The sequence below is a fragment of the Gymnoscopelus braueri genome (assembly GCF_963280865.1).
Source record: "Gymnoscopelus braueri genome assembly, chromosome: 6".
Taxonomy (NCBI): Eukaryota; Metazoa; Chordata; class Actinopteri; order Myctophiformes; family Myctophidae; genus Gymnoscopelus; species Gymnoscopelus braueri.
In genome coordinates this window covers 50,181,955-50,204,913 of record NC_137607.1, presented here as the reverse complement: position 1 = coordinate 50,204,913, position 22,959 = coordinate 50,181,955, and the positions used below count along the sequence as shown (strand labels likewise).

The following is a 22,959-nucleotide window of genomic DNA, read 5'->3' as shown; positions in this document are numbered from 1 at the left end:
GTCCAAACAGACATGACAGGACAGAAAGCAGAACAATGGAATAATCAATTCAGGAAGTGAATTGGCTCTAAACATTTGTCCTTTGTTATAAAACTCATCATATTCAATATAAAAAATGGAGAAATTGTAAATTGACAAGTGAACTGTAATCTAAATTTAGATTTCCAATGATGACTGGTAACTTCAGTCTGAGTTTATGAGTCTCATGTCTGACACAAAAAAAACTAGAAAAAGTGCTCCTCGGAGCACAGGTATCCGCCAGGTCAGGTAGGTTATTGTGGGCCAGCAATGTTCAGAATGTGCCAATCAGGATGGAATATATAAAATCGGACGGAACCATCTTGATCACTTGACTATAGAGATAATGTGTACTGATTTGCATGATTTTTGGACAAAATCTGTAGGAGTAATATAAAAAAGAAAAATTGGCATCCTGGTGGCGCTATAATAGGGCAATGTTAAAAGGGTGGCGTTTGTTCTTCAGCGTAGTGCGAATGTACGTGCAAAGTTCCACCGCAATCGGACGCTGCGTTCATGATTTGCGGCATTTTGTTCAAAACGGGCCACTCCTGCAAACCTTAGATGTCAATGTTAGCCAATCAGGATGGAGTATGAAAAATCAAACAGATCCATCTTGATCACATGAATATAGAGATCATGTGTTTTGTGTACCGATTTGCGTGAAATTTGGATAACATCTGAAGGCTTAATCTCAAAATATGTGTTTTACATAAGGCGACCTCCTGGTGGCGCTATAAAAGGCTAATGTGAAAAATGCAGGGCAGATGCTTTTCCTTGGCCTCTAGGGAGTATGCGTGCAAAGTTTCACGTAGATCGGTGCAGTTACAGTTAAAAACGCAATTTGGCCTTTTATAGCGCCACCATGAGGCTGATTTGAAAATTTCTTCCTCAGCATAGTGGGAATGTGCGTGTGAAATTTCACGGAAATCGCAAGCAGCCTTCATGATTTGAGGCATTTAGTTCAAAATGGACCAATCCTGCAAACTTTGGAAGCCAACCTTAGCCAATCAGGATGGAATATGGAAAATCAGACAGATCCGTGTTGATCACATGACTATAGAGACACTGTGTACTGATTTGCGTGATGTTTGGATACAATCTGTAGGAGTACTATCAAAAAAATGATTTTGCACAAATCGGCCTCCTGGTGGCGCTATAACAGGGCCATGTAAAAGATTTGGGCCAGAGGTTCTGAATTGGCATCCAGGGAGTGTGTGTGCACAGTTTAGCAGCGACCGGGCCAACGGTTTCGGAGATTAGCCGCTCGCAGACAGATGGACACACGGACACACGGACACACGGACGGACGGACGGACAGGGGGTAAAACATACTCTCTCGCCATGCCTTTCGGCCTGGCGGAGACAATAACAGGGGACTGAGACCATAAGGGATGAGGGGCAAGTTTTTTTGGGGGTGGGGGGGAATGGGCAATGACCGTGCCAGGCCAGCCCCATCCCCACCCCACCCACTGAGGACCACCCATATGCAGACAGCTTGGTGCTCTCACTGGCTGTCCGAGAACTCTTAATTACAATAACAACCCAATCAGTCGCTAATGAGGCCGTGGAGGAGGCTGGGAGAGAGGGCTGTATATAGGGGAGGCCAGAGAATGGACTAAACAAGAGTGGAATGTACTGTACGGCAATGTGGATCTCTATAGGAGAAATGTGGGCCAAGCACCCGCCTTTCATGTCTGTTTGACACTTAATTTGGCAGCAGGAATGAGAAGATGGGAAGCGGGGGGCTGAAGGAGGTGGCATGGCAGGTTGTGTGAGATTAACAAACGTGGCCAAGAAGAAAGGACCAGAGCTCAAGAGGAAGAGGAGACAGATGAAGAGGCCCATACCCCATAGCTAAAAAATTATAATAATATTATTATAGGATTCTCGCACAGAGATGGAACCTTTTGGGAGCAAAACACTGAAGATAGCCAATGACAGGTTAATGCACGCACACACAAACAATCCTCAGTATTCATTGTACACTCTCAGAGTTAAATGAACACTGACCAGAGCTACTACATAGTCGATGATGATCCCTACACTTGCCTTAACGAGTTACTGAACACTGAATTTTCACTGAAGAGTGAGAATACAGCAAAGTGTTCTAATTAGTCGACAAAAGTAAACGGGGCCATAGCAGTAAAACGGTGACCTCTCAGACCACAATTCCGTTAAGGCACATACACAGCTGCAGCCTCCAACATAATGTAGCTACAATTTCAGACGGATCCCTCTCTTATTTTTAGAGTTGCGTTCCCTGTTGAGAATTTAATACGCGTCCACCAATGCTAGCAGTGCGGACGACGGGACGGTGCCGGTTGGCAGCAGGGAAAGTGGAGCACAGTGGTGGTTCTGGAAGGCGAGCGGCTGGAGGCCACTCCGGCCCCACAGCGATGTGTGACAGACCAGAGAACAGCTGCCTCTGCCTCTCGCTGTAGCGGAACAGAGCCACAAGTTAGCTTAGCATGAAACCAGACCTGGCCCGCATGAAACCAGGTGGGACGCTAACTTTGGACCATGTGAAGTAACCCCCCCCCCCCTCTTCTGTATCAGCTTAAGACTACGTTACCCCCGATGAGGTGATCCTGCTGATTATAGATTTGTGGACAGCTCAGTCGCTAAACAAACCCCCGGGAGAGAAAATATGCGGGCCACGTTGCCAAGTGGACTGCCAGTGGAAAATGCATTTGTTTGTTAATATACTGTAGCTGTGGAAAGTCCTGAGAAGTAAAGCCAGTTCCCTGGGTGCCCACTGCCAAGCTGTGGTTTCCGCAGTGAAAAATGACGCTGAGAAATTGCATGAGAGGCATTTTGATTAACATGTACCAACTTGTACCTCTAACACAAAGAGAGTTGAAGACCAAAATAATAGTGCGAGTGCCAGGAAAAGAGAGACAGAGGAGGGCAGTTTGGAGAGAGGAAATAAGCGCAGTGTGCCATATAAAAAAAATAAAAGAAATTTAAACAGCACAGCCAAATCTGAAAAACAATCTCTCACCAAACAGCCTTGGTGCTATGTAGAAACCCCAGGAGAGTGGCATGCTAAAATCTTATTCTGACTGAATTACTTTTGATTGAACTATGAGCATGTGATGCGAGAGACAAGCCGCGCTAACAGGTGCATCATGCCTGACCTCATGTTGAATGGTCACATGTAGTATGCCACATACTTAAGGACGTCAGATAAACGTAGAGAATGGTGGGGTGCGAGAGAGAGAGAGAGAGCGGGAGAGAGAGCAAGGGGATAGCACCTGTTCTTCCATTGCCTCAGACTCCCATTGAAGAGTATGGTGAGGGGAGCTGGTCCAGCCTATTTATATAGAGCTGGGTCCTGTTTCAGGACATGGCATAGCGCCAGGCCATGGCAGATTGAAGCAAAGAGAGAAAGGCAACAGGCCCTGAGCTGTCAGATGGTTGGCCAACAAAACAGAGAGCGAGAGAGGGGGGGGGCTAAATCAGATAACACTGGTGACTTTACCCCCCCCCCCCTCCCCCTTGCAAAGGAGGAGAGGATGGATGGAGGGAGACATGGTGAAGGGACAAAACAAAGACACAGACAGATCATAATTTGGAAGAGAGAGAGAGAGAGGAAGAGGGCGAGGGGGCCAGGCGAGGTACTGGGTCATTGTCACTTGTTTTCAAAACAATGACTCTGTATTGTTTATTATACCAGCCAAGCCTGGTTTGACCTTGGAGTCCAGTCTGATAGGAGATGAATATACAGTATCTTGAGGACATGTTATTTATGCCCTTCTTCACTCCGGTTTTATCTCTTGAGGAACTGTAACACCAACTTCCGGATACATGCCCGGACCCTCTGACCTTTATCCTGCCAACACCTAAACCCCCCAGCCCCCCCATTCCATGGTCACAAACGCCAAACACAGGCCAAGAACACGAAGCCCAAGTCCCTTTGTGTCGCTGATAAGATAGCCCCATTGTCTTCATATCTGAGGTTTGTCCAATCTGCCCAGTTCCTCATTCCAATAGCAGCTCCTTTCTTCAGCTTCACGTGGTGTCTGCCTGCAGCCTCTTACCACCATAACCCTCTCTGGAATGGAGGTCGTTTGAGAGTGACGCATTCCATACACTGAATCCTGGAACCAAAGGCTTTTCCCGTTATAATAAACAACATTCATGCACATGTATTCTTGACACGCCCTATATGGTCTAAATGTGTGCTCTCTCTTTGAAATGCTTTGAATGTAATCCACAAGTAAATTCCAACAATTTCACGCTGACAATACAACTTTGCATTGCCATGTCTCCTGCTCCTTCACAGCAAGTCTCCAGCCAAATTCTTCTGCCATTCAAAAGCGGTCAGTTTGAGGCAGAGATTTCAACTGTACAACAGAGGGGAGGGGGGGCATTCCCCGTCTGGAAATTCACTACACAGTAAAAATCCCCAGTATTCATGTGTCCATTTGTAACTCTGAGAGTGTACAAATGTAACCAAATGGACCCACCCTGAGGATTTTACTGTGAAGGAAATCACACACACAAAAAAAACAACCAACCTTCTGGCTGCGGCTCACAAAACGGCTAAACCAGGTGGTGCTCCAAACAAGTAAAAAAGCGTGGTGGGGGAAAACAGCATTCCTGACATAGTCGACGCGTTTGGGAACAGAGGGAAGAGTATGAAACGGGAGCAGCTAATCAACTGCAGACTGGTGCGAGGCAAAGATACAGTGCAGACAGAAACACACACACACACACACACACACACACACACACACACACACACACACACCAAATGCACAGCGAGTGACTAATACATAAAACATCTGATGTTCCTTTTCATCTTCCCACGTTAGTGAGCGGAGAGCACTGTGGTGTCTTGGTGTGGTGAGCCTGAGCCTGAGAAGGGGGCAGCCCGGGCCGCCTTGCCCTTCTAGACTTGCAGCCACACGGCAGCAGCTGCAGGGCCGAGCCTCACCGACACAGCGACCCACAAACCAGTGCTATGCATGGGAGCTGGAGGACGAACTACGCCTGCCTGCTGGCCGTCAGCTGCTGCTCCAACTGGTTGTCTCTTTGTGCCTGGCAAATACCATCCACCTTACCTGTGCACGTATACCCGTCTGACCTCTCACATGCTACACATAGCTACTGCTACACCACCTTTAGGAGGGGGTCAACGGAGAAAAAAAAGATGCTGCCGTTGTTGGTCGTAACAACTTAGAATTCATGTGAGAGGGAGTAGTAGTGATGTGCCAGAAAGAGCAGACATAAAAAAGAGTCGAGTCAGCAAACCCTTTCAGAATTAATGGTTAAAAAAAACGAAGAAAAAAGGTGGCATGCGTGACAGAAAGATAAATAAATAAATTATAGAGGGGAGATGATAATGTTTGAGAGAAGAAAAATAAGTCTGTACACTGTGTGTCAGCTCCCAGGAGAATAGTTGATTAAAGACTAGGACAATGTTTCGACCGCAAACCGGGTCTTCATCAGATGATCATGTTTGACACTTGGTGCCTGCAGGTTTTGGTTAGGGCAGGGTAGAGGTGCTTCCCTAATGGACGAGTGAGCTCATCCCTAGATCCTATTGATTTGATGGCATTGCTGCAGGAGCACCTAGAATCCTAAATGTGATGCAAACGAAGAAAAAAGACCCAGAGGAAAGAATAATTTGATTCTAACTTCCGTGAAATTAGACTCCAGATGTGCGTGTGCATGTGTGTGTGCATGTGCATGTGAGAGAGAAAGAGAGAGAGAGAGAGAGAGAGAGAGAGAGAGAGTGAGTGAAAGAGAGAGAGAAAGCGAAAGACTACAAGGAAAAGAGTGGGGAGAGACAATGGAAAGGAGAAAATGAGGCAGAATTTGAGATGTGGAGAGAATGAGGAGAGAGGAAAGATGTGTTTGAGTGGAGAGAACTGGGGGGGTTGACAGAGGACCAGTTTTGATGAATGGAGGGAAAAGGGAGAAGCAGAGGGGAAGATGGAGTGATGCAGAAAGGTGGGGCTGCCAGGTGAGTTTAATGGCCTGTTTGTCTGAACTGGTAGACCACCGGCTCTCCCTGACTGCTGTTGGAAAAATCATGCACATACACACGCCCTGTAACTCTCCCACCGTTAGGAAAACAGCAAACATATTGATCCCCAAGATTTTCAGCGGACATGTACTGTATCTGGTTATTTTAATAGCTCCCTGCTCTCTCTCTCTCTGGCATTCACCATGCTGATAAACCTTTAGGCTATATCATTTTTATAAAGCCATTATTAATCACAAAACCTGCACAACAATAAAACATTCAGACATGAGGTTTGTGATTATGGGATAATATTCCCCCAGCTGCTTGTTTTTCCAAGGGACGCCCCGTCGATTCATAAAGATTTTCAAAGCACCCCCCCCTCCCCTCCCTGTTGGTTTTTCCATATAGGATATCCGTGGGTATGCTAGGTATGGAGTGGATGGAGTCCTGACGTTGTTTCAACGTTCAAACTCCCCCCCAGCTAACAAATCACTCACTGTTACCTAGCCTCTGACAGATGGGTCCCCAGAGTGGAGGGGTCCACTGCCGCTCCAGCATTGTAAAATGACTACCATTCATTACTCTGTCATTTTGCAGCATAGCACAACTCAATATGAGACCGCTTGACTGTAAGTAAACGTGGGAATATGTGAGGCGAGCACATAAACCATGAACTAGATACACTCTCTCAGGTCTCTCCAGTCTCCACCAGTGTCACTCTCTCTTGATTTGCTCTTCTCCTCTTTCTCTCACTCTCTTGACCAAGGGCGACCAGCCCTACCATACACAGACAGAGAGAGACTCTTCTGGTCTGCTACCTCCAACGTGCTTGGCTTAGCTTGTCTAGAAGTGTGGCGAGGTACTCTGAGAAAAGTTGAGTGCTGTTACAGGCACACAGAGCACAACACACACACACACACACACATCAGTAATCAAATGGCATAACTAAAGCCATACAAGACTACTTTATATAATTAAATGATGAGATTTACTGCTTGGCCAGTGCTGTTTGCGAGGCATGGTCAGAGTCCGCCGGCTGGCGCTACGCCAAACCCGACACGATGACTTGGCAGCGATGGCTGGCATGGTGCAGGATGTTGGACTCGTTTCTGAAAAACTGCCGCTGCACAGAAGCGCAAACATAAAAGCATGCATGCAGTGCACTCACACATGTACAGACATGTATACGACGTACAAAGGGGAAACGGTGAAAAAAAGAGAGAAACTCCGCACTGCTCACATACGAATGGGCGTGAACGCGCACACAAGAGCCGAGCACATTGCAGTGGACACGGATCAGTGCAGGCAGGAGAGAAGTGAGGAAGAAGTGCTGTCTGTATATAACACTCGTCTATACTGCGGCGCTTTCTTTCTCACTCTGTACCTGCTGTTGTGTTGATGCTGAGGCGCACGTGGGGGAGACGTGAGCCCTCATTTCCAACTCAACAGATTCCCTTTGAGAAGCACTGGCTTAGTGGCGCTTCAAGTATATGCTGCTTAAGAGGTAAACTCCATCATCCAATGCTCGTCATATACAGCCCCCTGAGAGTCTCTGGTGGAGTGGTAGTTCAACACTAGAAGTATGAGGCTAACGAGCTACGAGGCTGCTACATAATTCCTTTTTCCCCAACCTCTATCTTAACTGCATTTGTTTCTTTTTGGTGGTGTTTAATAAATGTGTTGGACTCAAATGATAACTTGATAACTGAAGATTAGGCTAATATTTATAACACAAATCGCAAATATGATAATGCATAACACTTGCTACACTACATTATGTATAGCAGTACCAATACAAACAACTTAACAACCGTTCGTTGCCAGGTATTTTTTCCATGTAAGTCCTTAAAGCCTCCAGTTGTAAACTGTTGCAGTTTCATACTGGTCTATATACTGCAAATTCCATATTGATCTTAAACACTCTTATGGAGTTTTAATTATACTGCATAGAAATTCATGCATTGATTATGTTTTAAGAATCACCTCTGAGATTTTACATTTCAAAATTCAAATCATCATAGTGTGCATTATCAATTCAAATGTCAAAAGCAAAGCTGTCAGTAACAATAACTGCAAGTAACATTGCTATTTTATATACTGTATATACAGAGACGGGGATATGATTGTAATCTTGTGCTTTTGTACATGTTCCCTAATAGACATAAAGACAACAAAAAAGCAACGCTGGATTTCTTCTCATGGGTACTTGTCATCACAGCTAATCAGGGTAACGTTTAAACTGTATGCTTGCTAAGTAGGCCTAGCTATTTCTCAAGACAAAACAAGCGTGTTGAGTGTTGAATGCTGAATGCGGGGGGGCTGTGATAGTACAGCTAGTACCGTCACCATAGTAACCATCTCAGGCTGGGTCATCGTACAAAAACACAAGAGGCTCCTCCTTTACTACAACCCCTCCCCTCCCTGAGCACGAGCACCCACACACACAAACACACACACGCCTACTCAGCGCAGCATAATGAGGAGTCCATGTGACTGGGTGCTGTTGTTCATGATGTGCAGGTGTACATGCTAAGCATCATCACTTACGCCCAGCTGGAGCGAGTCTAATAAAAAGCAGAATATACAAAAACAAGGACGCGCCGTGGAAGAGGTGTCAAACAGACTGGAATTCACACCTATAAAAAGGTGTATGAAAGAGGCTTTCCCACCCCATATAGAGGAATTAGCAGGTGCATGTGTGTATATGGAAGACAAGTCTGCAGGCAGTGTGCATCTGCTGTGTGAGAAAAACAAATCAGTGGATGAGAGTGAACCCTCTCACCCCCAATGAAAAAACGCAGAGAGCAGGAAAGGATAGCAGGCAGGGAAAGAGAGAGGGATAGCAGGCAGGGAGAGAGGGAGATAGGGGGTGCCTCTGTGGACAGAGAGAGAGAGAGAGAGAGACCGAGAGAGAGAGATGAGAGAGAAATGAGAGTCAGAGAGCGAATGAATAACAGCCTAAGAGAGGGAAAGGAAAGCTGCAATACCCAGACAGAGTCTGTCTCACGGGTACACTCAGTAACACACTGACACGAGCACACTCTCTCTCTCTCACTCACACACACAGTCTCCAGTTTAAGCTTGTTACTTCACATTGACACAAAGCTGTAATATCAAGACATGCTGACATACATTGTTCTCTCACAGTTTGAGCCAGTTACTCCATATATACTGTGTATGTATCTATGTATGTATGTATATACAGTATATATGCAAATATATTATATTTGCATATGTATACGTGTGTGTGCGTGTGTGTGTGTGCGCGCGCACACGCACGCACACACACACACACACACACACACACACACACACACACACACACACACACACACACACACACACACACACACACATATAGTGTCAACGAGTATTCCATATTTGAATATTCCCTTCCTAAAAATAAAAGAATGTTCAACGACAAAAATGTAATTAAAATAATCTACTGCGCGAGTTCTCACAAGACTCTGGGTGCATGTAACCTTAAACGTCAGCTGGTCTAGCGAGATCAGCTATTGATCTGAGAGGCACAGAGAAGTCCCCTCAATGCTTTACTTCATCAAATTGCAGAGCCGATAGGGAGCCGATCCACACGGGAGCTGATGCAATGTGTTGTGGGCTTGTAGATTAGCTGTGTTTGCCACGCGGCACTGTCATACAACGAAGGATCATTCAGCTGCCTCGCTATAAACACACAGACTTTACATGGCAGGCAAACACAGAATTTGCATCCCAACTGTAAACACAAAACAGCAATGTAATTTTCTTGGGAAACTGTACATAATTTTTGACTGGCTCAACTCCTCATATCCATTAGGAACACATTGGATTAATGTTGAGCCCCTCTGTGATTAATGAGACTTCATCAAAATCAATCAAATCAAACCAACAACAGCCTAAGGGAAATGGCACTACTATTGCTCAAGATGTTTTCACAACTCAAGCACTCATAAAGTCCATATTAAAAGTGAACCTTTCGCAGACCGCCAGGTTGAAACAAGCTCCATTTTAGGGAGCTAGACTCAGAGAACTCCCCGGATCTACTAAACGTATATCTTTCTCTTCAAATGGTAGCACGGCTCCAATTTAATATAATGAGATAAACACACTAAACACATAGTCATTGTCCAATCTGATCGATCCATTTAATTACAGCGCTGCACATCAAATCACTCAATGAGTTAGTAAAAAAATAAAACAACACCCATCAGGCTATTGATTCTGAGCAATGCTTTTTTGCTCTGCGCATCTCTCACCCGACTGCAGAGGGTGATCTGTCCATCATCTGACGCATAGGAAAACAGAGGGTAGGAGATATCAACAAAGGAAAAAAAACAGAAAGCCAAGCAATCTCCCTCATTTAATTCAACCGGGCTACACTGGGAGGAGCATCAGTGTGTTTTGGGACATTGAGCTGACACCATTATTCAAACGGATTTACAGTGAGCGAGCAGATAGGGGTGCAGTATCATGTTTTAAAGACCAGACCACTTTAACAAAACTCATGGCTGGCGATGGGACACATTACCTGTTGCAGGGGTCAAACTTGCCACCTTCAGGTTACATGAGAGGCTGACCAAACTTCCAGACCACCCTGGCTAGATTTAGCTCTAGTCTTCTGTCTGGGTGACACACTATAACTTCACATACATTATGGTGTGTATGATTGCAATGGGAATGCTTGGCTTCAACTTACAAAAGCGTACAGAAGAGAACGATTTTTCACAAACGTATTTAATACATCATGTCATTATGACTTTTGACCATTAGTTCGCCATTACCACACACATTTTATATTGTCAAATCAAATCTTATTAGTCAGATGAGATAAATGTCAACTGTTATGTGTTTTTTTGCTACCATAGGTCTATAGACATTATTACAGTGAGAATTATATGACTTTTACTCTGGCTAGCAATACCCATGATCAATTTTACAAGTCATACACTTCACATGTAACCATGCTCCTTTATTTCAAGGTTAAATCAATCAAGTCCTCTCCCCAAGCAGTGATCTATATTGTGATCCAGCAGTGATGTGTGCGCGTGTGCGTGTTTTAGTCTAGTAGTGATTAACTACTGGTAGACTGACTGGGCTGTGTGTCATAGGGCGACTCCACAGTCACATGACAGACCTCAAAATACTCATCAGGTTCAGTTACATCCAGTCCCAATACACAACACACGTAGTCGTACACACAGAGGCAAGCTTGTATACAGATACATACAAACAGGTGCTGACAGAAACAAGTGTTGCACTTGCTCTGCCACCCACACACACACACACACACACACACACACACACACACACACACACACACACACACACACACACACACACAGTGATGCACCTCTATTACACATAAAGGGCACTTTAGGAGGCAAATTACATGGTGTAATGAGGAACTTGCTCTCTTCTATGTCTCTGATACACACATTTCATTTGAGAGGTCAAGGCAGAGGGCCTGAATGCGTTGTTAGGGTACCATCATAGTATGAATAGTGAGAGTATGACTTCTAGGGTACCATCACAGTTGAGACTCGAGAGTATGACTTCTAGGGTACCATCATAGTTAAGTGTATGACTTCTAAGGTACCATCATATATTAGTTTGAGTGTATGACTTCTAGGGTACCACCACAGTTGAGTGTATGATTTCCTGGCAACGGGACAATACAGCCTTCTACCAGAATGACAGGCCCTGGCTGCCACACACAAAAACAAAGTCCTACACACAACAAGCCAAGTAAACTCCATCTCTACGCCTTAGCCGCTGTCTGCTCTTGCCTGCCAATGGGTGCTTCCACTAACACAAGTCCCCTTACTGATCCGAGCATTACAGAGACCGCTCAACTTGGATTTTACAGCGTGAAGTCACCAACAGTTAAAATAGGGCAGATCCAAACAGCAACAAGGCCCATCAAATCAGATGGTTCCAGCATTGTGTAACTGCATAGTGTGTAGGTACGTGCGTGTCTGCGTACGTGCGTGTGCATGTGTGTGTGTGTGTGTGTGTGTGTGTGTGTTTTCTCCTGTTGTCCCTCCCTGCATTTCTGTGCAGTGAGCAGGCTTATATAAACAGCTATAGTTCTCTATCTAGGAATGGGAGTCCGGGAGGAGGGCATCAGCTAAGCTCCAGATTAAAAACACAAACTGCAGCAAATATTCCATCCAGTCAGTCACTTTCACTCGCATTAAGAGACTGTATGTCTGAAAGCTTACGCTCAATAACAAAACTAAAAAGATTCTGGCTTTCCGTTATTTCAACAACAAAAAAAGTGTTTTCAAAAGTAATAAACATTGGGAGGAGTATCACAAGGATGTCATTGCTTTGTCAGGTAATCAAACAGCGAAGCACTGTGGGGGGGGTCAAAGGCCAAGTTGTGTTTTTCATCATAACGGTCGTATCACTATTGGACACAGAGTGCTGCAGGAAAGACTGCTTAGAACATACAACACACACGTACAAGGAAGATTAAAAACTGCAACGGCAGGCAGAGAGAAGTTGAAAAGGGTACTCGGAGAGATAAGGCCAGAGGAGGAAGCACTTAGGAAACGCACCCAAACAGTTAACTTCCTTTACTAGTACATACAGCCTTCCTGGATATCACTTGGTCACCCAGCGGAGCCTCAGTTCATGACCTCTTCCATTGTCTGTGGACACGGACCGTGCAAATACACAATGGCAACATGTAGCCAGTGGTGGGTCTATATTGTGCAGGGCAGAATTTAGCAGGTAGCTTATCAAACATAATTATACTGACATTCAAAATGAAGAAAAACGGATAAAACGAGCAAATGACCAATCATATGCCTCAGTCAATTACTGTATCTCTAAGTTAAGGTGCCTTCTGTGTAAATCAATTGAAAGAGCATATATGCATGATGTCCTGGGAAGTGTTCTTGGAACTTTTGCATCCACTTTACTCCTTGAAAGATGGGGTGCTTTTGTTTAGTTGTAAAACACTAGCACGTTTACACCTTCAGCTTTTTAAGTGTTTCATATGTATTCTACCATAAATCCTAGTGAAAGCCACTGCATGGGGAGGGAAATCTTGCATAAGCCAAGTTAGCCAACCTTTCTATCCTCAACCTGTTTACTCTCATTACACATCCAGTCCTTTTGACTGGTAAGAGTGAACATTGTTATGTCCTACAACATTCACTGTACTGCAGCCTCAAGTTTGTTCTGTGGTAAAAAGCACACCATCCAGTGAGTTATATTATTTTGTAGTAGGCTAGCGGACAGGTTATGCAATTCAATTAACTGGGTGTATAAGGCAAAGAGAGAGAAGAGGCCACTCAGAGGGCACATGGAACAGTGTAAGATGAACGCTGCCCACCCAGGAGCCTCCCGCCATGGGAGACACTATTCATGTCTGGTTACCTGCCTCCAATTGACAGACGGAAGGACAGACACACAAACTCACAAAAAATAAATTGTGGCCCGGAAGACGGCAGGTCAGTAGCCAAGAGGCGAGGCTAATATAGGGCCTAGTTGGTTGGTTGGTCGGTACACTAGTGTACACACACACACACACACACACACACACACACACACACACAGGCACCTACAGGGTGGGCCACTTCAAACACATTCCATGCAACGCACAGGATTGTGGGAAAATGCCACTGTGCGCTTCAGTGAAGGGTGCCTGTGGATTCCAAATAGGCCACAGAGAGATACAAACAGGACAGGATTTTTTTTTATAGTCTACCTTTTCTCCTGCTGTGGCTCTCTACTTTAACATGTTCCATTAGCAGGCATCATAAGGACTTCACAACTATTCTTGAAGACACAGCCTTCATACGTAGAATAGTTTAATTTGAACTGTCCCAAGGAATGAATGAACGAACTTTCAGGGGATTTGTGGATTGTATTGTGTTAAGAGTAGGTGAAAGAAGTAGACAGGCCCTGGAAAACATATATACATGCACGCACACTACCTCTTCCAGCAGAGCTGTGCTCACAAGCCTGAGAGGAACAAGAAGGGGGCAAGGCTCTCAGTTGCACAACTTGTTTTTCGCTAGTTAGCCCAGGAGAAGACAGCTCAGCGGTTACTTCATAGAGCTGCTTCCTGATAGCGACGTCTGTTCACATCCCCCACCCCACCCTCCTATGACAAACCAACCCAATCAACATCAACTAATAACCACCTGTAAAAAAAATAACTATTACATTCTTCAGACTGCAGTCAGCAATCACAGCCACAGAGAGGTGTGGAAATCGATACTCTCCCTTTCCCATGGCTAAGGTAGGGATAGCAGGCAGTGTGCCAATGAATTCACAATGAAATATGCTAACTATTTTGGTTGATGTTTGCCCCCCAGGCGTAAACGTCTCTGAGTGCCAAATATGGTCACTTCCCAGAGAATTGAGTAAATCAGGAACCAGAACCAGCCAATGACATGTGCTCTACTCCCTCTGAGAGAGAAAGACAGAGAGGAGAGAGATACCAGTGGTCCTGTCTCACAAGACCCCCTTTCAGGGGCCTCTGTCTGCATACATGCCCTGTGTAAAATACTCAGTCCGAACATTTCCTTTGAACCCGGGCTCAGGAGCCATTTTTTAAGTAATAGAAAACAAAATGGGAAGATCATTAATGACATTTAAAATAAGCTAAACGGTAATTAATGGCCAATGAAGCTTTAAATATTGACTGTGTGTGTGTGTGTGTGTGTGGTTTTCCACTACATCAGAAAACGTTATTTTGTCTGCAAAGCAAATGAGCCAACAGCTATACATTTGCTCCCTGTGAAGTCAGTTCATGAAACTCTTTGTAACACCCTCTAAATTAAGCATCACAGCACAAAAGCATAAGGGACTAAGGCAAACTGTGTAGACAATAGGTTGAAACGTATACACTGCCTGGTCTGTACAATTGCCTTACTTTTCCCCAAAAGGAATTTCTAAAGAGATTTTCATCCGTTTCCACCAACACATTTCTTAAGCCAAATAAAGAGAATTCAAGGCAACTACATCATAGCAGTCTAATATTATAGCTAAGATCATTATATATTCATTATATATTTGTCTGTCACAAAGTATGTTGATTTCCATTCCATATGTTGATCATCTATTCCCCATGACATTATTCTATTAAAAGCCCTGATAGAAGAAAGTTACCAACAAACTATGAATACATATTTATGTTTAGTTATCTATATATAATGTATACTCCATTATATAGTTGATTGTGTAGTTGTAATTTATTACTTGAGCTAAATGGCATCAGTCACATACACATATCTATATATATATATATATGTATATCTATATACACACACACACACACACACACACACACACACACACACACACATCTATCTATATCTATCTATCTGCACACATACATACACACACACATAACATGATCCTTATGTTATAATAACGTGTTCATAATAATCTATTCGAATCTGTATCAAAAGTATGGCCGGAAAAATAATGTTATTGTTTTGATTCCAGGTCCAACTCAACATGGGCAATAATTGACATCATTTCATTGATTGAACTCAATAAAGGAGAAGCCATTTCTCGGTTAATAAAATGTATAGTACAGAGGCTTCCAAGCCGGAGCTGGGGGCGTAAAATGTAGGCTAATCCACCACTTATAGGGATTTTGGGGAACTTGTTAGCGTCGGAGGCTAAACGTGTTGTTTACGTTCCTGGCTAACATAGCGTGTGTATGTTGTTGCTGCTTGGCTGCTAGTCGCCATCAGAGGCAGTGTTGCCATGTCCCCTTATTATAAGCGACTTTGGGCTTGTTTTTGTCCTTGTAAATATTGGTAGAGTGCGGGTTGTGTTTTTTTGGGGCTTGTTTCTTAAGTGTAGTTGTTTATTTGGGCTTGTTTCTAACGTGTAGTTGCTTATTTGGGCTTGTTCCTAAGGTGTACTTGCTAATTTGGGCTTGTTTCTAAGGTGTACTTGCTTATTTAGGCTTTTTTTCCTCCATTATTATTTAAACCAGTGGTACTCAAATCTTTGTGCCAGGGAGCATTTGTGTTAAGATGTTTGAAAATAGCATATCTACAAGCTCACAACGTGTGCGACGCGTTGTGAACTAGTAGATCTGCTATTTTGAAATAGCCAACCGTTGGCACCGTAATATAGGTTTAAAGTGCTCCAATTGCTTCTTTTGGGCTTGTTTTCATAGACCCGGCTGCTTGTTTCTCTCACAGAACCTGGCAACACTGCATCAGAGGCCTAGCTGCTGCTCACAGGCGCCAGGCAGAATGAATCCTGCAGCTCCCAGTTTAGATCCGCTGCAGCAGAGACCACCCTCGTCCAGTCCCGACGACTAATCTGGCCCTGGGGCTGAAGGCACCCGCGACAGGCCTCAATAATATAGCTTTAAGAGAGGGGGCGGGGCTGAGCTTGGCTATAATAATAACTCTACAAGGAGATATCAATACACACACACACACACACACACACACACACATATACACTCAGCCATGTGAAAACAACTATCAGCTCGTTCAACTCTAGACCCAGTAGAAACCTTTTTTTCGTAAGATATTTCATTGGCATTTTCTGCCTAGACCCAGTAGAAACCTTATTTACATTTGTTTAGATATTTATTTCATTGGCTTTTTCTGCCTAGACCCAGTGGAAACCTTATTTACATTTGTTTAGATATTTATTTGCCTTTTTCTGCCTAGACCAAGTAAGGGCATGTCGAGAGAATTTGTGAATTTCCCATACAACTAAAATCCTCACATCAGCTTCAAAGCTACAAGTTTAGAGGAAGAAATTCAATATTTTGCAATTAATTTATCTTCTATTAAATTAATAATGGAAGGGAGTAAATCAACTAAGGTGCATCATGTATCTCCATTTGTAAATATTCCCATGCAAAAGACAAATTGCGTCTTTGCAAGTACGTAACCTAATGACATGCAAGTTGGATGCTATGTGGCATGGTAAACATTCAGTGACAAACATTGCACAGGGAAAGGAATAAAAACAACTAAACTTACTTTCTCCAGTTATTAGTCCACACTGGAATACAAAGAAGACGCAGAAAACAAAAAACACACTTTGTGTTTGCATCTTTATCGTCCACCGCCTCATTTTGACTTTGGGGGTGTTCTCTTTTTGAAGTTGATCCAAAAGAAATGGGGCAAAGTTAATTTCAAATGTATTGAAATATCAGTACAAAAGTACAAAACAAAACTTTGGTATTTAAAATATAATGTCCAATCTTAGCCAGCGTATTCCGGGTTTCCCCCCCTAAAAAAGGGCCGGGGGGTCTAACGTGGTTGTATTGTAATTTTAGAAATATCTTCCAAGCCAACTTTCTGATTTATATGAGAATCCCAGAAGAAAAAAATGCAGACCACTAAATAACGTGATCTTGGGTTCTAGCAACACACGTGCGAATAAAAAGCTTCATCTTCCATAAATGTATGCGGTAGTTCACTTTCATCTGTTTGGTGTAGTGTTTCCAATGAATCCGACAAAAATAATAATATCCCACACCGTCAGCCCAGTGAGGAGCTCCCCGATGACGATCCACTCCCCAGGGTTCTCATTCCAATACAAGCAATGGTCCAATCAATCAATTCCCTGGAAGTGGACTGGATACAGAAGAGTGTCTTCTATTCGTTCACTTTGTTTTTGCCGAACCTCTAAATATCGGCACGGCGGCGATCGGAGACAATAACGATCAGAGTTGCGTGGGTTTGTGCTAGTTTAGTCCACAGGTCTCTCTTGTACTCCACTTGTTTCTCGTGTCTTCCTGGTGAGAAGCTCACCTTTTTAAGACGCACAAAGACACATAGGAACAGGAACACATCCCAGGAACTCCTGTATAGGATGCGTGCAGGAAAAACGTGCAGCGATCGCTTTTCCCGACGACCTTCCTCTGAACTCCTTCACCCCCGCTGACCACCACGCCGCGAACGTATGAGGATGAACACCCAGAAACGGAAAACACACACAGATCAGAGAGAAGGAGGACCTGATCTGATGCAAACAGTACTCCTTGTTTTTTTCCACCACCGTACGAATAAAAGCGACCGCATTCACAAGCACGTTGCTCTGAAGTGAGAAAACTCCACCACGCCGTCCGTTCGTTCTTTTCGCAGATTAGCTGGAGAGAGAGAGAGAGAGAGAAAAACAGCTAGCTGGCTAATCCAAAACAAATGAGGTTTCAGTGTCGTTGGCGGTGGAATAAAAGTGAGTATCCCCTCCGTCCATACGACGATCAAAACGATGAGGTAAACCAACGTAAAATACTTTAAAAAAAAAAAGACGGTCAAGTGTAAAAGTTGGATCCCCGTTAAGCGGTACCTCTGCCTCAGGTTCCCCCCTTTTCTCTGTCTCTTCTGTGTGAGTCTCTCCACCAGTAAACAAGTCCTGCCAGTCAGCTGCTGCTGGGGCACACGGCGGCCTGCTGGAAAACACGGGCTGGATCGCTTCTAACAGCCGACATAAACACAGACCTGGACTGGACTGTCTGCGCTATACTGTGTATACTACTAGTGTATTAGGCTACTGTAGAAACCCATGAGTTCTTCTGTTATGGTACCTTAAATAACGTTTTCTTTCTTTTCTAGGACCCCTAAATTGATATATATTTGGCCGCGGACACCCATCTGAAAATGTTTTGTGCCAAGGACCCCCAGTCCCCAGAAGAGAAGATTTGTTTTTAAAAAATTCAACATTATTCAAAAGTTAACAAATAATTTTTCACATTTTCAAAAATGGCAGATGTACAAGCTCGCAGCGCATCGGCTATTTTTGAATAGCCAACGTATAAAATATTGATAAAAGGGGTTCAAATGATTGTGATGCTATATTAACAAATTGTGCTGGGGACCCCCTGGAACCCCCCTCCTGGGGGTCCCCGGACCCCACTTTGAGAACCAATGCCTTATAGTAGTTTTTCGCAGGCAACTGCTTACAAAAATAGATACATAAAGCAATATTGCGAATGTTGGGATTGGTCTCAACTGACAGAAGTATAACATGTAATTATATTATTATTATTATTATTATTATTAATGTATTTTGGAGTAATATTGGTTAATTAAACTAAACACTCCCACCAGATTTCTACCTTAAATACAGGGAATATTACAGCCCCAACCATTCCTTCTTGGGTCTTGACAAGGCTTGTGAGCCTAATAGTGGGATGATGCACCTTAATTGAACTAATTGGCATGCAATGTTCCACCGAAATGTTACTAATTATGTGATTGTTTGCAGAGGTTGTGTCTAGCATAGTCTTTTCTCAATGTTTCAGTACACTTTCTACGATGAAATAATTTAATAATTTAGCATCTTATTAACAGAACAGGCTAGCTGAATATGTGATATCTCTGTGTGTGTGTGTGTGTGTGTGTGTGTGTGTGTGTGTCTCAAAAGGACTCTCCAAAATTATTGCGAGACATGCCCATTTCATTTCGACCAAACTCCCTGTCAAAAGCACCACCAATTCCAGGGTCCATCTATGACAACGCAAGAGATTAAACCATTAGAAGAGATCAGCAAAATGTTCCACGCTCGCTGTAGAATACGTTATGTGCCTTCTTCTTACCATTTACTCTGCCCATTCCAGAGGGTCCGAAACGGTTGTCCATGTGGTTCATCCCGCCAAAATTGTCCATGCCTGAAGAGTGTATGGACTAAAGTATTAACAAAAGCAAACAGAAACTACTACCACTATTAAGCTTTATTATTTATGCAACACTTCATGCATAAGAATGCAACGCAAAGTGCTATACAATACAGCAAAACCAGGGCCCATGTTGCCCATTCCTGCTGCGCCTCCACCACCATCCCATTGTGTAGCATCAATGGGCTGGCCTCCAGGCCCCAGGCCCAGACCAATACCACTCAGGCCACCTGGAAGAGAGAACATTAGGGAGTAGAATAACACATTTCAGCTTCGTCAGTCATGGCAATGAGTCTCTAGGATTTTGATCCTGATGGAGTTTTTTTTTTTTTACTTACGGGGAAGAGTAGCTGGTCTCTCAGGTGGTCCAAAGTCTGCCTTGGGCATGGACTTCTCATCCTGAAAATGACAAAACTAAGTATACAAATGATGCTCAGATCATGTCATTTGTTTTAAACATAGCTTAAAACGGTACATATAGTATAGGCTTAAGCAACTTACCAGTTTAACATGCATGACCCTGTTGAACAGCAGCTGACCATTGAACATGGCTAAGAACAAGAAGTTAAGGAAACGCGCAAGAGACATTTCAAAAAGGTCCCACTATAAACCATTCATCCAGTGATGCAAACAAGTAACGGTAAAAAGGGTGAGAACATTCTGTGAATAAATAAAAGTGCCTGCATGCTATCAATGTCAAACGAATGGTTTCTAATTCAATCAAAACCGCGGAGGCTCTTGTCAGATTCAAGCAAATCCGTGATGCGAACAATTTTTCTAGTGAACTTTGAGAGTAAAAGAGCAGTGGACCACTACCGAGCGAATCAGGAAGGGCTGTTGTGCATCAGTGTGTAGCGCCTACTGTCATTGTACACTGAATTGTCATATAGAACTGCTGCTGAATAGTATTTGACTAAGCACAATGCTTAACCCATTAAGACCAGGAAAGCATCTAATTTAAATTTTTAACCACTTTAACCATTATCTTATAATTTGGCTATTTTTGAATAGACAAAGTATAAAATAATGGTTAAAGTGGTTACACAGATGCGTTCCGGTTTTAATTAGTCAAGTTAAAATCAACAAATTCTGCAACTGACCGATGAGGGGACCTAGCTAGTCACTTAACATGACCACCACTATATTACATTTTCAAAAAAGGATACAGACAGCCTGGACCGCTTCGATGGGCATGTCGAAGGTGACTGTACCCATGCCTCTGCTCCTCCCATCCTTGTGCTCCAGGATGTCCGTCCTCACCACCATGAACACCTCCTTCAGTTTCTTCCAGCCCACTTTGTAGTCCAGCTATAAACATTAGGCCAGACAGGTCTGGTTAGTTAGATATTCACATTACAAGCCAGGCTTAAAGCTGTAACATAGAGCGTAGATCAAAATGTGAACATTTTGTATATAAAATAATATATTTTATATTAAATAATATTCCACATTTTAAAATATAGGGCCCCTCACATTAGCCACGAAGACTCTGCTGCCGATCTTGCCAGCCTGCAGGCCATGGATGATCTCGTTGGGAATGTTGGGGTTGTTCATCAGGCTGGGAGGGATATTGACCGTTGGGCCACCAGGGCCAGGGCCCATGCGGTCCATGTTCATGCCCCCCATACGTTCCATACCTCCCATGCCACCACCCATGCCTCCACCCATAACCCCCATGCCGCCATGGCCTCCAGCGGGTCCGCCACCTCCTCTTCCCTGGGCCTTGTGCACTTCCCTCTGAGCAATGATACCATCAGGGTCCTGTGGCACATGGGAAAAGAATTTAGTGGAATTCTCACTCCAGTTTTTAACAGTAGTCCAAATTCACATTCCACGGTAGTTTCATAGCTCATTATGACCCATGGCTTAGTCTACCTCTTTGACTTTCAAAGGACATCCATTGCAGTTATGTTTGTTGACCTTCTCCACAACTTTCTTCATCCTCAGTCCTAAACTCAACAACACTGTAAAGGATAGAGAAGTCCAGAGTTAACAGGTATGTTGTCATGAACTACCAGAGTTTATGTTTCGGATTCTCTGTTCAATGTTTTTGTGTACTGTGAGGAGGACCGTATAAGCGGCTGGAATCAGTACAGAGCCATGTAGTATGTTGCAACCAGAAGGTGTATTTATTCACCATAGAAATACAAACAGGACAAGGCCACCTGTAGCTCTTCTCAACAGCCAAATCAACTGGCAAGAGGCAGACTTTATTCTCAGCTGAGCTAATGAGCCAGCCTGGACTATACCATTCAAAGGGGTGCATTCTAAATCTAGCATAACATAAACAGATCATTGTACAATAAATAAACACCATAAATACTTAAATACCCTTAACCGCACAAGTATATTAAAAGTATCGCTGTACTACAAAATACTTTCCTCACTACTACTACAACCACCATAAGCCACTCTAAAACACATCACACAAAACGAGAGAGATGGAACACTTCAATTGGCAGTTGGGTATTTTTGAATAATTGAGGACCATGCACAATCAAACTCATTTGTAAGGCCTTGAAGTTTAGCCTTCAATAATATACACATTTTCAGATCTCACAATCCTCATCACCAGACACTTACAAATTCCAGAGAGCATGGTGATTCTTGAACCCTTAAAAGTATTTTCCAACCTCAAAAGTCAGAAAATCCACAAACAAAAAGGGGATTCCCTACAACAAAGATATTGGAAAGATCTAGCCCATTAAACCAATTCTAAATGAAGGCATTACATTTAACAACAATCTAAGCCATGTTTCAACCGCTTGCGGACTGGACCACATTTATACTATACGTTCCTAATGTAAAATACTCCAGTAAAGTAAAAGTACGGAAGTACCTCAAAATTGTACTTAAGTACAGTACTTGAGTAAATGTACTTAGTTACTTTCCACCACTGCACTGGTTACATTCAATTTTTTCCTCCGAGGTGGAAAGACTGGTGACGCGAGGTTATATTCAATTGAACGTTGTGGATATCAAGTAGCCAAGCTGCAGCCAGGGACACAGACACACACCCCTCCCCTCTGCAAAACTGAAAGTGACTGGAGTAGGTTTCGTTTTTCCCCAAAAGCCCTTGAATATGATGGAAGACATGATAATGATTACTGTAATTAAGCTTACATTTCATATCACACACCATACAGTAAGAACTCCTGTAACTTTCACAAGCAATAAATAAATAGTAATAGCAATAATAATAATCATAATAAATCATGATACAGTCTTATAGCACTCAGAGATTGTGGAATAGTTGTCTGGCTACTCGAGACTAGTCACACCCTAAAAGCAGGAACTACCAAGGGACATCCCAAGCCTGTTCAGGGAGGACTTTCAAATGAAT

The 22,959-nt window shown here is 43.4% G+C and overlaps 2 protein-coding genes across 2 annotated transcripts in view; both read right to left on the bottom strand.

The window, feature by feature from the left end:
- Nucleotides 1-18,329, bottom strand: part of insrb (insulin receptor b) — a 108,805-nt gene extending 90,476 nt beyond the window's left edge. Inside the window, exon 1 of the mRNA XM_080431705.1 lies at nucleotides 16,975-18,329. Coding sequence (XP_080287831.1) covers nucleotides 16,975-17,068 — 94 coding nt within the window. The 5' untranslated portion in view covers nucleotides 17,069-18,329. The remainder of the gene's footprint in view (nucleotides 1-16,974) is intronic.
- Nucleotides 18,330-19,359: 1,030 nt separating this feature from the next.
- Nucleotides 19,360-21,627, bottom strand: LOC308087585 (heterogeneous nuclear ribonucleoprotein M-like; the record flags this gene model as incomplete). The annotated part of the gene is made up of 8 exons (XM_080431545.1): nucleotides 21,492-21,627; nucleotides 21,090-21,377; nucleotides 20,783-20,924; nucleotides 20,118-20,167; nucleotides 19,955-20,015; nucleotides 19,731-19,846; nucleotides 19,519-19,626; nucleotides 19,360-19,449 (listed from the first exon to the last, which is right to left on the bottom strand). Exons 1-8 carry the CDS (start codon nucleotides 21,555-21,557, stop codon nucleotides 19,360-19,362), a joined length of 921 nt encoding a protein of 306 aa, XP_080287671.1. The 5' UTR covers nucleotides 21,558-21,627.
- Nucleotides 21,628-22,959: the final 1,332 nt, after the last annotated feature.